At 33.9% G+C, this 15,544-nt stretch overlaps 1 protein-coding gene across 1 annotated transcript in view; it reads right to left on the bottom strand.

The window, feature by feature from the left end:
* The window catches only part of LAMA2 (laminin subunit alpha 2), a 576,405-nt gene that overhangs the window by 352,432 nt on the left and 208,429 nt on the right, over positions 1–15,544 (bottom strand). Inside the window, exons 5-8 of the mRNA XM_081295188.1 lie at positions 10,181–10,360; positions 7,171–7,260; positions 5,681–5,798; positions 103–281 (exon numbers count right to left, since the gene is read on the bottom strand). Coding sequence (XP_081151314.1) covers positions 103–281; positions 5,681–5,798; positions 7,171–7,260; positions 10,181–10,360 — 567 coding nt within the window. The remainder of the gene's footprint in view (positions 1–102; positions 282–5,680; positions 5,799–7,170; positions 7,261–10,180; positions 10,361–15,544) is intronic.

Genomic DNA, 15,544 nt, shown 5'->3' with positions numbered 1-15,544 from the left:
AGTCGAATAACTCCTCTTAGAAATCCTGTCAAAATTATTTTTTGCATCCTATGTCTTCATATGAAAAAGCAAAAATAACTGTGATATAAAAATATACTTTACCCCTTTGGGTCTGAAGAAGCCATCAATACATGTCTCACAGTTTATACCAGCAGTGTTTTGTGTGCAGTTAATGCATACTCCACCTCCGATGTACTTTCCATGTATATTTAAACTCAGATTTCTTCTGGCAACATTTTCATCATAATAGCACTCTTCAGCTTTTCCATGGCAATTGCATGCTACATTAGAAAATAATAAATTAGCAAATATTAATCTCAGATTTCAGACATATTTAAAAAGTATTTTCTGTTATAATTTATCAGATATACACAAATACCTTTAGAAAGTATTTGGATTTATTGGATATATTAATAAGTTTGTGCTTTTAATGAAATATGAAATGATCAAAATATAAGCTGAATCATGAAACTGATGATATTTTACTGACTTTTGATATACAAAAGTGAAACAGGTTCACATAGTTCAGCCTACAATTTCCTATTATATTAAATTAAAAATTATTGAATGATAGTACTGAATGATTAGCAACTAGGTCATCTGTAATGAATAATTACTGTATATAAATTTCAGTTTTAGACACTACATGTAAAAAAGAACATTCAGGATATAATTCCTTTCCTTTACTACTAGTAACAACTAAAGCTTACTTTTTTTAATATGCCAGACTCTATTCTAATTGTTTTATGGTTATTACAGTGGATTTAAATTGAAATAAATCTCTTTTCATGTATTAGGAACCCAAGCCACAGATAAGTATCCTAACTTAAAAAAAGCTAACCTAATTTGTATTGGAAATCAAATTCTGAAGTTAGGTTCCAGAATCTGCACTTCTCACCAGGGCCACAGGCCTTCACATTCCACCTGGTGAGTGATATAAGATACAAGGCAGGTATCCAGTAATCAGGACAAAGTGAGCACCAAGCAGTGCTGGATTTACGTGTCCTCGCCTCTAATTACTAGTCATGTGATGTGCAGAACTTCTTAATTTCACTAAGACTCAGTTTCCATATAAAACATGAGTAGTCAATAATAATTACCAGATATGGATATTTAAAAGCATTGAGTGAGATAATGCATGTAAAATCTTTAGCATAATGCTTTATAAATAAGTTCCAAATTGATTTGTCCTGCTCTTAGTCTTCCTCATATTTTTTCATGTTGCATTATAGAAAATCAAAGAAGTGAAAAAATCACTTTCCCCAGAAAGGACAAAGCCCTCAAAAATCATGTGGAATTTCTATCAGGATGGGAACTAGAGAAAGATAATTTATATAGTATTCTTCCTTTTAAAAAAATATTTTGCTTTTTAGTTGTAGTTGGACACAATATCTTTATTTTATTTTTTTGTGGTGCTGAGGATCAAACCCACGGCCTTGCACGTGCTCGGTGAACACTCTACCACTGAGCTAAAACTCCAGCTCCAATATTCTTCCTTTCCAACATCTCCCTCAGATGTTGAGTTTCTTATCTGTCCTTACCTTGGTATGGATGTGTGTGTGTCTATAGGTGTGCACATACATACACAGCTCAATTTTCCTTTTATATTAGAAAGCATGACCAGTGTTCTGAACTGTGAGATTTTACTAACAGTGAATTGTGTTGCTTTTATTCCATATTAGCATATACATCTTCTAAGGCTATCATGGGTACTACCTCAGGTCCCTATTAGTAGACAGTTACACTGTTTCCAGATTTCCCCATTAAATAACATTGCATACATATTGGGAATACCAGGGCATGGTCTATAATTTTAAAATCGCTTCCTGTTTGTCAATTGAGTGACTTTGAGGAGAAAATGCAAATCTTAGTATTATTTTAGTATTCAGACAGCTGTTTTGCAAATGCAAAAGAAGAATATCAGACTACTAACTACTCACCTCAATGAATGTTAGTAGCAATAGTTGTAGCAATTGCATAATAATGATAGGATCATGATAATATGCACTGTAAACCTATATGAGTACATCTATAGGCTAAATTCTTGGAAGTATAATTTCTAGTCACAAAGTCCATAAAAGTTAAATTTTATTAGCTTTAAAAATTCCCATCTAGATATGGTACGGTAGATTTCTCCCCCCAGTAATAAATATGATGGAATTGTTAACCAAAGCTTCACTAATTTTGTGTCATATCAATCCTTTTAAAACCATTTCTGGACACAGTAAGCATGCAAGAATTGGTTGAATGCTTACTTTACTAAGTTAAAATTATATTTTAGTGTTATAATTGGAACTTTATTATAAATGCAATTATCTTTTGCTTAAATTTTAAAGAAGATTTTTTTTTTCCTGAGAAGTTCATGTTTTCACCTTTGCTCATTTTTTGCAGGTTTATTGAATTTTTTCTTATTGATAAATAATATTTTTTATATAGTAAGGATAGTCTCTTCTCCAAGTTTCTTTCAAGTACCTTCCCCAATTTGCTGACTTTGGATTTAGCATATAGTTACTTTTGCTACAGTAATGAAATTTCAAGCATCATTCTAGTGATCATATAGTAATAAGTACAAATCTCTATGTATTATAAATAATTTTTGTATTTAGGACAATACACAAGAATGCTTAAAGCATCCCATTTGAACATGTTAAAAAGAAATTGAAGATTTCTTTTTTTTAAAGAGAGAGAGAGAAGAGAGAGAGAGAGAGAAGAGAGAGAGAGAGAGAAGAGAGAGAGATAATTTGTAATATTTCTTTTTCAGTTTTTGGTGTACACAACATCTTTATTTTATTTTTATGTGGTGCTGAGGATCAAACCCAGCACCCTACACATGCCATGTGAGCACGTTACTGCTTGAGCCACATCTCCAGCCCGAAATTGAGGATTTCTGATGCTGGTATAAACAGAGGGAAATACGGAGTAATGCAAATTTATGCGACTTAGAATCAGTGTTGCTGAGTATATTTATAACTGAGAGTTATTGCAGGTGTAACATCAATGCCTGGACAGTTCTTCTTCAGAGCTCTCCTACAGCCAGGACACTCTACCTATAGTCCTGGTTGCTGTCTATCAACACCCTGCCCAGTTCTATGTTCATAGACTCTGACAACAGGGACAACACAAAAAAAGAGCTTTTTTTTTTTTTTTTTTTTTTTTGCTGTTATTAGCAACTTGATGTTTAGCAGAATGTCTAAAACATGTGCTATGAAACTACCATGTAAGTAAAGGATTAGCAATGTAATGAATATTAGTTGCTCTTTAGAGATATATACATCTTGCCTTAAGTAAGCTATACTGATGAAAATCCAAATTAAGTGATTTAGAAGATGATTATCCTTTAAATAGAGGGATTTATCATGTCACAGAAGAATTTATAAATATTAAGTCAGTTGGAATGCAATTCAACTTGGAAATTGTTTTTTAATATAAACTTTTAGGAATGTATACATTTGCTCAAAGCACATTGTTTATTTGAAGATTTTATGGTTAAAATGCCCATCTTTAATTTCTGGATCTTTGAAATGTTTATTATTCTCTTTGAAAATATAACCCACTCTCTGCCCTACAGAGAAAGACAAAATAGTTTCATAATCTTAGGGTTTTAAATACATATATCTATCTATCTATCTATCTATCTATCTATCTATATCTATATCTATCTACCTATCTATCTATATATGGATAGATCAATATATAGATAATAGCAAGTAGAAATCTGCTTTGCTATAGTCTATTTCTGTGGCTGACAAGTTGAACTGGTCTTTTTATTGTATGTGTGTTTTTGTGTGTGTGTGTGTGTGTGTGTGTGTGTGAAAAGTGTAAAAAAAAATTTGCAGAATTGCTTAATATTACGTAATTATAACTGTTTGACACAATGTCAAAGGTATCAGGAAGAATCCCTACCCTAAAATGCTTTTTCCACTGTGGTTGCTGATATTCCATAAGCCTAAAAAAACATTTAATCAAAATTTAAAGACGTTTGTGAGCAAATAGCTATACATATAGTAATTCCGTCAAGCTATAGAAATAATGATGTCTTCCTTTTGTGATCATGAGGATGGAACAAGAAGGCATTATGCTAAGTGAAATATGCCAGGCACTAAAAGGCAAATAAAGCACAATCTCATGTGTTAAATCAAGAAAAAAATTTGCTCTCATGGAAGTTGAAAGTAGAATAAGGGTTCCAGAAGTCAGGAAGAGTAGGGAATAGGGAGAGTCAAAGTTGGTCAGTAGATACTGTTATAGTTTGGAGCTGAAGTGTTCTGCTCAGGTTCATCTGCTGAAAGCTTAGTTCCCAATGCAATAATGTTCAGAAGTGAAGCTTTAGGAAAGTGATTGGATCACGTGGTCTCTGATCTCATCAACAGATTTATCTATTAACAGGTTCAAATTGAATTGACTGTTGGAAGGTATTGGGAACTGTAGGAGCTGGGGTCAGGTTGGAGGAAGGAAGACACTGGGGGTGTAACCTGAAATGGTACCTGGTCGGTCCCAAGTCGCTTCTCCCCACACCCCTGCTGCTGCAAAGTGAGCAGTGTTCTTCTACCGGTCTCTTCTGCCATGATGTCTCTGCCTTACCACAGATCTAAAACTTCTGGAACTGTGAGCCAAAATAAATGTTTCCTCCTTTGAGTTGTTTTTGCCAGGTGTTTTGTCACAACAGAAAGCTAATTAACACAAGACATTGTTCTATTGTTTTATTGTATAGTAGAGTAAATATGGGAAATGATAATATACTATATATTTCAAAGAAGTTGGAAGAGAGGATTTTGAATATTTACACCACAAAGAAATGATAAATATCTGTAGATATTCCTACCCTGATTTGAACATTATACACTGTGTATAATTATGTACTGAAATATCACAAGATACCCCACAAAGATATAGAATTATTATGTGTCAATTAAAAAAAGATAAGCATTCATTTCTCACAATTTTCATCTCCTGCCTTCTCACCTTTTACCCTTGTACCCTTCCTAGATTCTGCCCTAAACAGTACCTCTAATAAGTATAATTATCAAATCCTAATGAATGAATTTTTTCTGATAATAACCTGGTTTTAACATGTGAGGATAATCTCTCACCTTTTATTTCCCACACTTCATCAGACAATGAGTATGTAAGGACTATTTACTAGGAAAACAGGGGTAGAGCATCAGACTGTTAAGGGAACAACCAGAAAGAATTGGAGCTAATATATGCTTCAGAACAATTTCCTAAGTGTATATGTTTGGGAGGCTAGCCTCTACACAGTCTAGGTTTTAATTAATATTTATCTGCATTTCTATGAGTGTGTGTATATATAATGTAAAATATACTTACATTTTATATATATATATATATATATATATACACATATAAAAATACGCAAAATATTTTTATATTATATATAATAAATAAAATGTTAGAAGCATCAGGTTCGTTCTTATGATGATAGTATACTTTTACATGTTCTCATAATCTTTCCACAGTAGTAAATTCAAAAGTGTCAAATTAAAACAACCAAGTAAAAACTGGAAAACTAAGGTAGCAAGGTAAAGAATTCACCAGCTCTTGCCTTGGATAAGATATACAAACTGGATATATGAAGACAGTATCTAAAATCTCCACACGTCTATGCTACCCGAGTTCCAGGAGAGGAAGATAGACACACTCTGTAGGCTTCTCAAGAACATACCTTCACACTCGGTTTTCGTCAGAAAGGTCCCAGCTCTCCAAGGTTTCTGATGGAATCCTGGACAGCACTGATCGCAGCTCTCGCCACACGTATTGTGCTCACACTCGCAGCGTGATTTCTAGCCACAAAGTGGGAGACACTTTGAACATTATTTAGAAACACAGAGAGGGATTCCTTCTAAAAGGCAGTACAAAGAAGAGAAGACTTCTAGGCTATGTACTAAAATGTAAAACTGGGTCAGCCTGGGCAGGAAGCAGTGGGTATCTCTGATCAATACCAGCTTACGGTGATCCAGGCTGGTTCTGGAATCAAGGGCTTAGGTTTGGAAGAAATCAGTGAAGACCAATGGGAAGTGTTCTTGAACACCGAATTCTCTGATATGCACACATTTTCTGAGTCAGATGTGTCGAGTTCGAGTCTTCACTCAAAGTATCCTTAAATTTTTTGAATATAGTAAAAGAGAAGGGAGTTGATTCCCCCAACTCTGTATCTAGGGGCAGAGGAGGAACAGAAATCTAGTGTCCCTGGGCTAGCTCTCCTATCTGTGTGTGCTCTGAGTGGTCTCATCTGCCACATGCCACTGCCCTTCTAAGGTTGCCTGGTGGTTCTCAAAGCTTGGAAAACACCCCTGACAGCATATTACCAGGTAACAAGATACTCTAACTCTTTTCCAGAAAAAAACATACTAGGATTTTGAATCTTCTTAGGAGATAACATTATATGATCTATTAATCAGAAAACTAGGTATGAGTATAATGTCAAGTATCATACAATTTGTTGAAGCAAAAGTAAAACAAAACCCAACTATAACCCTACCAACATTCACTGATCTTACTATTCATTATGTTTCTTCTTTATACTGCCCAGTAGTTGATTATGAATTTCACTGGTTTGTTTATGACAGAAAAAAAAATAGATGCTCATTCATCTTCTTTTTTATGTTATGTTCACCTAATACATTGTCATTAATGGAAAATTTTACCCAAAAGCATTCCAGCATTTTCTGGCCTGCTGATATCAACACTCTCCTGAATCCTCTTTCCCACCTATTCCTTATTGCTCCTGCCCTATCTCCTGTTCCCTGGCCATTTATATATTTATTTCCATGCAGATTTTTCATTTGTTTGCATTAATTTTTTGATTAAACATTTCTAAAGAAATGGACAGGTTGATTGATGGCAGGCATTCTCTAAAGCTAAATCATGCAGCAAGCTGTCATAGCTAGAGAAACTTCAAAATAGATACCAGTTTAGAACATTTTTTGGAAAAAGAAAAAAAAAACCTAATCTGTTTTCTGATAATGTGATGGCTGACTTCAAAGTCTATCATCTTAACTGCCAGCTCTATTTCACCCTGGCATGGCTTTCTGTTACACTGTCTAAGTGGGGACCTGACACCTATTCACAGTGCTCCCTGCCTGCAAAGCGGCTCATGAAGCATTTTACAGCTGAGCACTTCATTTTGCCTAAGCATCCTATAAATATACATACATTTGTCGCTGGATCAAGTGGACAAGCTCTGGCATGACCATAGCAGATGCACATCCCTCCAACCGAAATATCCTTGACTGAGTAGTAATACTGCAAAAAGCAATCCAGAGAAGAAATCCTGTTAAGACAACTGCAGGGTGAAAGCCACAAAAGGGAACATTCAGTTGGAAACTTCATTTTTTGCTTTTATCCTTGGTTTGAAGCATGCTTCTGTTTACTGAAGAAAAGTGAGGGCTCACAAAACAGATGAAGTAACTTCTAGATTTGTAATCATAGCCCAAAGAAAGAATGCCTCTAATTTATGTTAGGTGGGCATTTTATAAATTTATTTCCCATAGGCAGTACAAAGGCCATGCGGGAGTACCCATTGCTAAAAGCAGTTTTTAAATGGGGCTAAGGATGGTAATTCTTCATAAAAGTTTTACATGGTTTCTTCAGAGAAAGGCTCTTTAATTGTGATAATAGAAAACTGTATTCACAAATCACATGCAGGCTATTTTGTCTGGTAGATTTGAAAACAAACAACACATTTAGGGAAAATTGATAATAATGTACTTCTTACCCAAACGTTGAAGGATATAAAAAGGAACTGCAAATTCGATGTGCAGAACACTTGCCTCTTTTATTATAATGTTAAAATGTCCATATAATTACCTTTCTATTTGAAGCTAATAAAGGGGTATGATCCTAATTATTTTAACCTATCAGCTATTTTTAAAAAGATTATTCATAATTACAGAGTTAGTATTATTAAAAATTTAATTAACATGTGCATAATTGTCAGAGCCCTTTACCTTATCATATGGAATCAAAGTATTACTCTTAATGGAAGACAGAACTATTATTCAAATATATACCTTAAAAAATCCCAGATTTAGTAATAATAAACATGTGGACACAGATCAGAGTTCCCTAGCTAGAAATCCCTTTTATTCACTTACTCTTCTCCTCCCCTTCTTCCTCCTCCTCTTCCCCTACTTTCCTCTCCTTCTTCTTCCTTTTGTTTTTGTTATTTACATATAGTGTCTTTTAAAATATTTTTTATACATTATCGTATTTGATATGCCTAGACCTTGAACTAATGGAACTTGTTAGGAAATTGGGATAACATATAAATCTCCTTTTCACTTTATCACTTAATAATATTAATACAAATGGAGATATTTGCTCAAAAAGCCGGCACAGTAGTATTTGCAGATGCTTTTAAAATTGGGAAATTGATTTTAAATATAAATGCATAATGTTTTGCTTTTGAATCATGAAGAGCTAAAATTCAATATCCTATTTTTATATATTTAAATTTGTATGTAGTGTTTATTAAACTTCAGTACTTTCAAAAAACACATTTATATGTTGACTTGTACTGCACTATATTAAATGCTCATGTACAACACAGTCATAAATAATGGATGTGCACCCCAACTCCCACTCTGACTCTTGCAAAAGATGATAAAAGGAACACTAATTTATTTTCATTGATTTTTTTCCCCTGATAGATATACTGTCAAGAAAGAATAAATTTCACTTCAATATTATTCAGTCTTTCTTGGTGCAGATTTTTAAGTCACACCAAAATGGAAATTAAAAGTGATTTCTTGAAACATGCAAAGAATCTAAACATTGCTATAAGATAATGATTACTTCTGTATAATGCAATTGACAATACATTGAAATATAGTATGCGGTAAAGTGGTTTCAGTTTTGGAAAAAACAGGGCACTAAAACATCTGGAAATAGCTTTCATGGGGATAATTATAACTTTTGAAGTTATTTTGTGATGATGGAGAAGTTATGCATGAGGAATTAAGTAATGAAAAAACATGTGAGGAGTGTTCAGGAACTGTTGTATTCAGCTTAGTGGTAAAGCAATTTGGTGACTGGTGGTAGAAGTTTGATCTTGGTATGCTCCTTCTATAATTAAGTGGTTTCCCACAATGTTAATTTCTCTCTACCATCCTATCTCTTACGATACCTCTGGCCTTACAGTGGATTTCTTGGTAGCGTGGATTTACCTTATGGATTTATGGCTGAATTGAATCTCATGGTAATAATGTTGTGTGGCATCATATAAGGGAAGTGACATAAACCAGTGAATGGGGTACAGAGTAGACAGGCACAAAGAAGCACAATTATCACCCATAGCAATCTGAGATTGCCATCTATTTCACAATCTAACAAATCCCAGTTTCGCATTGGAAAGCAGCACTTCTGTTAGCTCTATGGTCAAAAATTTGTGGAAAAGAAACTTTAACCCTTTGTTTTCCTTTGTTACATTCTATTCAAAAAGAAAAATCAAACAGTATGTAGTATCCCTTTTCTCAGATAGTAGTGTTATTTTTTTTTAAAAAAAACTATGGCTCATGATTTGTTATTAAAACCTAAAACAAAAATATTTACAGAGACAGAATAGTCTACACACTAGCAACATTGATACCAGTTGGGAACTGCTAGGATTGAATAATCTCAGCCCTGCCCTAGACCTACTGAATCCAAATCTGCATTTCCACAAGAACACCAGCTAATTCTGTGCACACTAAAGTTTAAGATAAATTGCACTCTTTTTCTCTCTGTGTGTTTATACTGGGTCATGATTAAAAAGTGTATTTCTTAGTGAGGGTCATAGAAAAAAGTATGTCAAAGCCCCTGTCCTTTCAGTAATAACTCAGCAAAATTATACTAATAGGACAGGTCACCTAAAGTGAAAAAGACTACTTCTGTACTCAGACTTCAAAAAAAAAAATGGAGGGGTTATGAACTAGACATTATGATACTCATTTAACAAAAGTGGAAATTAAAGTTTAAGAACGTGAAAAAGGTTTGAAAAATTTTATGCACCTAATAAGTTGCAGACTTCAATTTGAACAAAAGAATGTCCACTGAATTTTAAAATCTTTGCTAATAACTACTTGTACAAATCACTGAAATATTTCTTTTTTAAATTTCTTAACAGACAATTAAAAAGATGGGCATTATATCATTCACAGGCTCATTCACAGTCATTATAACTTACTCTTCTTGTGACAATGGGGTCAATCTCTCTTGGGTCTTTGTGAGCAAACATCATCAAGTCGGCATTCAAGGTGCGGATTCTTTGGAATCTCAGGCGGATATAGCGAGCAGAGGTGAATTCTAGCAGTTCAGGAGAAGGATCATCAGCACTTGGTCTTCCATTGATCAGAGAAATGTGAATCTGCAAAATGTGGGGAATAATTGAACACTCAAGTTTACCGAAATTAGATATGTTTTTATTTGTTCCTATTTTCTTAGAAAAATAAAAGTAGGTCCCTATTCTCCCAATTAGATATATGCAGGCTCACATGTAATCACCAGACCACAGCGAGGTAACTGATATATTTTTTGGTTCTTCTAATATCCAAGCAAGCAATTCACTTGCTTATATCTTATAAATTATATACTACAACTACCTATATCCTCTAGTCTAGGACATTGCAACATCGTCCCTTCCTAGGATTTCAATAAATTCATAAATCAACTTTTTCTGAAAATTATTGCACCCTAAGTTATTGAAGAATATGATACATAGTGGGACAAACTTAGTAAAAAAAAGCAGGGGAGAGAGGGCGGTTAGAAAATATCTGACAAAAGCAAGAACCCTTCAGGAACTTAATTCTGAACTTGAAATCATCTCTCTCTCTATGTGTATACATATTTACGCACACACACACACACACACACACACATACACATATACATACATAAAATATAGAAAGTAAAAACTGATAGATTATAGTGAAAGCTAGACAAACTTATGCCCAGGGTAACAAATTTTTAGTAGAGTGGTTTTATTTTTTGTTGTTGTTGTTGTTGTTATTGTGATTCATTTACATTTTAGTAATTGGTAGAACAAAAAGACAAAAATGTACCAAAGACATAATATACCCTATGAAAAATATATGTATGAAAATATGTTAAATCTGGATGAAATGGAGAATCTTTTAGAAAAATAATTTAGCACAATTGACACCAAAAGAAATACAATCTAATCAGACAATTTTTTAATGTAAAAATGGAGATATGCCCGGAATCATTGCTCCAAACTCATACCAAAGATGGCTTACTCTCACAGGGCTATCTTGAGAGCAGAAAATTCTAATGAAGGATAAACTGTTGAACAAAATAAAAAGAATTCCTGGTACAAATACAGGAATTATATCCCTGACATCTAAAGAACTCTTATAAATTGACAAGGGAAAGGATCAACAATACGACACAAAAATGGTTTAAAAAGACATAAAGACAATTTTGAAAAAAATGGAAATGTAATAATTGTTTTTTAAACTATTGATAAAAATGCTAAAGTTTACTCATAATAAGATAAATGTTGATTAAAAGGATATGGATAAATTTCCCCCCATATCTTTAGGTTGATAAAATTCCTCAATACGGGTAATACTGGTAATAATCTCTGATGGCAAGACTAAGGGATGCAAGTCTAAGGGGTATTGAAAAATGTTTCAGAAAGCCAGGTTAGCAATAACTGTCAAAATGAGAAATGCAGAGTTTTTGACCAGAAATTCTACTTTGGGGAATTATCCTACAGATATGAAATAATACACATATCATATTACATATGGACTATGTTAAATAGACTAAAAGTTTCCATTACTCCTGCCCCAATTTATATACTGAATCCTTAATTTTAATGTGATGATATTTAGAGGTGAGGCCTTTGAGCAGTAATTGGGCCATAAGGATGGGCCCTCAAAGAACAGAATTAATACCCAAAGAGGAGACAAGTGTGTTACCTTATTTCAACCATGAGACAGTACTAGAAGTCAGCAGTCTGCAGTTCAGGAAAAGTCTCCATCATAACCCAACCATACCATGCTGTCACTCTAATCTCAGTCTTCTAGCCTCCAGAATTTTGAGAAATAAGTTTCTGTTGTTTACAAGTCACCCACTCTATGGAATTTTGTTATAGTGACTTGAATGAGTACAAGTAATATTTTTTCAGCATATTTGGTGTTACAGCAAAAAACAAAACAAAATAAAAAAACAGGAAATGACCAGATATCCATCAATGTTTGACCAGTTAAGGTTATACTGAAATATGTGTGATAATAAAAAATAAAGGATCCATATTATAATGATAGAAAGAACTACTTTTACTTCTTTGCATTATATAAATGGATTCCTACCTGTGCAATAAATTTAGTCTAATCAAAATTTTTAAATTAAGTGATAGGTTTTGAACTGAAAATGCATATATTGACACAGGGCTAATGAGACAGGAACACTAGAAGTGGGAGATCTGTGCCAGGGCAGGAGATGTTCTGGTGTAAGACAATCCATGTGCACACTGGGGACCTGTGACTCAAAATCATCCCCTGGGATTTTTCATCTACTTTTTCAAGATTATATATCCTGTTTTAATTATATTTTTGACAGGAGTGGCAATGATATCTATTTCTATTCCTAACATCCTGCATTTAGATAATCCCAGTAAGCATTTTACAAACTGACTGCCAATAAACTACTTGAGTCACTAGAGAAATATAGCAAACTCTCAGATGAGAAACTAATTCTGATGTCACAAAGAAGATTCAAAATGCCTCATGATCAGAATGTGAAATATTCTAGCTAGTTGAATTTAAAGTGGATACTAAATGAAGAATAAATTCATACAATCAACAAATTGGAACATGGTAAAATGTAAGTTCACCTAAAACACTGCATCTTAAACCACTTCTAATGTAGGAAATTCTAAGAGTAAAGTAGATCTTGTGTATGTCACAATTCTGGCATTTAGCATGTGAGCCAATAAATATTTAAAATTAAGTTGTCTTCATTACTTAAAGAGACATCAATTAAATGTTAAAAGAATGAACAAACAAAAGCTTGAAGTCCTTAAAACTAGTATCTCTTAAAGATTAATTTTTGCATTCAAAGTCACCAGTACCCTTGAATTCATGCTTACATTTCTTTCAAGTTTTCCCTGAACTTTTCCCTAAAGTGTTATTTGAAACAAATGAAAAAAATAATACTCATTTAAGATTATAGTTTTCAAAAGTTATTAATGTATCTTTGGTGTCAATGTTATAGAGAACCACATTTGTGTTATTTAAAGAGTCAGAAATCTCTCACTTAAACAAAGACTTTAAAAAAAAATTAGGTGTGTATGTTCTCATTTAGGTTACTAACCCACATGAGAGCTCCATGAAATATTCAGCAAAAGAACACTTCTCCTCACAGCTTTGGTATTTTCCTCAAGCTACTCTGCCAAGAGATCTTGTGAATATGGCTCATCCCAAGCTGTTTCTGGGATATAAAACCAGCCAGCTGTTTGGCCATGTGTGTGCAGCTTCCTTGCATCGGTTTTATTTTTTTCTTTCTTTTTTCCCCCTTTTTTCCCCACTCTCCTTCAAAATAAATCATAACATTGGATAAGATATTTCCACTGGCATGATGTTGTGTAATTTAAAGTTTACTGGATGGTTTAGCCTACTTCCTGATTCCCTATGGGGTGACAACTGGGAAGTGTCTATCTTCAAGAAAGATGAAAGAATCAGACCCCAAGACCACTGTTGTCTTGCTGTGAGGCCCTGGGAAATCCATGGCAGTCTACTGTCTTCTGAAATTCTTTCTATTACAGACATGTTGGTGGGTGTATGTTCATGCTGTCACAGGAATTCTTTCCAACTGAAAATATCCAACTATGATTATCAACTAAGCTTTTGAGCTTTTAAAATTACTTGTTTTTTCCCCTGAAATGAGCTTTCAGAAAAATAAAGGGGAAAACACATCAGAATATCTTTTTTTAAAATTACTAAATGCCTATATCAATATTACACTGTATTCACCCAAATAATTCTGCTATTAAAAGGTTAGGCATACTGCATTATCACCTTTCCATTAAAGATGGATAAGAGTTACATGTCTCTATGGCATTTTTTTTATTTAGAATATCTTTTAAAATATTTTGTGTATCAAATAATGAAATTTATAGTATGAAAAATTGCCCCTTATTGTATGACTATATCTATTTTGGATTGCTGGAAGTGCTATGGTCTCCTTACGCTTCCCAAATGATACAAGTTTGTTGAGGGAATGGATGGACGGGAGACCACTGAAAGAGCATTAGCGAAATCAGTATCAGAAATCTTGAAATAAGTAGTGGAAGTGGATGAAGTTAAAATGTGATATGCTTTGTTAGAACATTTTCAAAATCTTTTTTTTTTAATTATCAATCTCCAAAGAGGGTGCCAATGAGATAGGTACCACAAGTTGAAAGTAAACAGACCCCATAAGTTTAAACAATGAGTTCATATGTGTAGGGTGAGATTAGCTACTTATATCTGTGACTAAATAATTTATGTATAAAATGAGTGGATGATTGGATGAGGCATATGGGAACTTGTTAAATCAAATCATTCATTTTTGGGAGATAACAGGGATTGAACTCAGGGGCACTCAACCACTGAGCCACATCCCCAGCCCAAATTTCAAATTTTTTTTTTTTTTTTTAGAGACAGAGTCTCACTAAATTGCTTAGCACCTCATTTTTGCTGAGGCTGGCTTTGAACCCAAGATCCTCTTGTCTCAGCCTCCTGAACTGCTGGGATTAAAGGCATGCGCCACCATGCCTGGCAATCCAATCATTCTTAACATGGTATTATTTCAGGGAGGGAGAGTAAGATTATAAAGATAACTTTTAAAAAAGAGTCAATCACTTTTATTTAAGTCTGTGGAAAAAAATGAGTTTAAAAAAGGAAAGTAAGGTGTAGACTACTTTGAAAAGGGGGAAAGTTCAACAATTTGTCATGTGTTCCCAGCACAAGGTAAATAAAGGCTCTCTGGTTCTGGCTCTGGATGGAAAATTGGGAGCTTTCTAGACTACACTTCACCTGTGTTCCTACTATTCCAGAGCGTCCTCCATTTCATTGTCCTTGCTCTTGGGAAAGTCACCAATGTCCTTCACCTTTTTAGTATGTGAAATAACCAATTATCAGTTCTTACCATAGTCAGCAATTGAAAAAACTTGATTACTCCACTGATATCTAGGACACATAGTTTTTGTTTGGCTCCCCTTCCCTGGCTATTCCATCTCAATCTCTGTCACTACTATAGAATGATTTTCCCTTAACAAAAATGCTTTGGACCTGAAATATTTTAGAATCCTTATATTTAGAGAGAGAGAGAGAGAGAGAGAGAGAGAGAGAGAGAGAGAGAGAGAGAGAGAGAGATCTTCCAGATGGGACCTACTTTCAAACAAAAAACTCATTAATGTTTTATATATACCTCACTCACATAGCCTAAAAGTAATTTATATAATAATTTTAATGCATTTGTATATTGACTGTGACCTATGGGGGGTCAGGTGTGGAATTTTCCAGTTATAGTATCCTGTGGTACC

Source organism: Spermophilus citellus (genome assembly GCF_964194105.1).
Source record: "Spermophilus citellus genome assembly, chromosome: 5".
NCBI lineage: Eukaryota > Metazoa > Chordata > Mammalia > Rodentia > Sciuridae > Spermophilus > Spermophilus citellus.
Note: the sequence above shows the minus strand (reverse complement) of the source record. Positions and strands in the feature narration are given on the sequence as shown.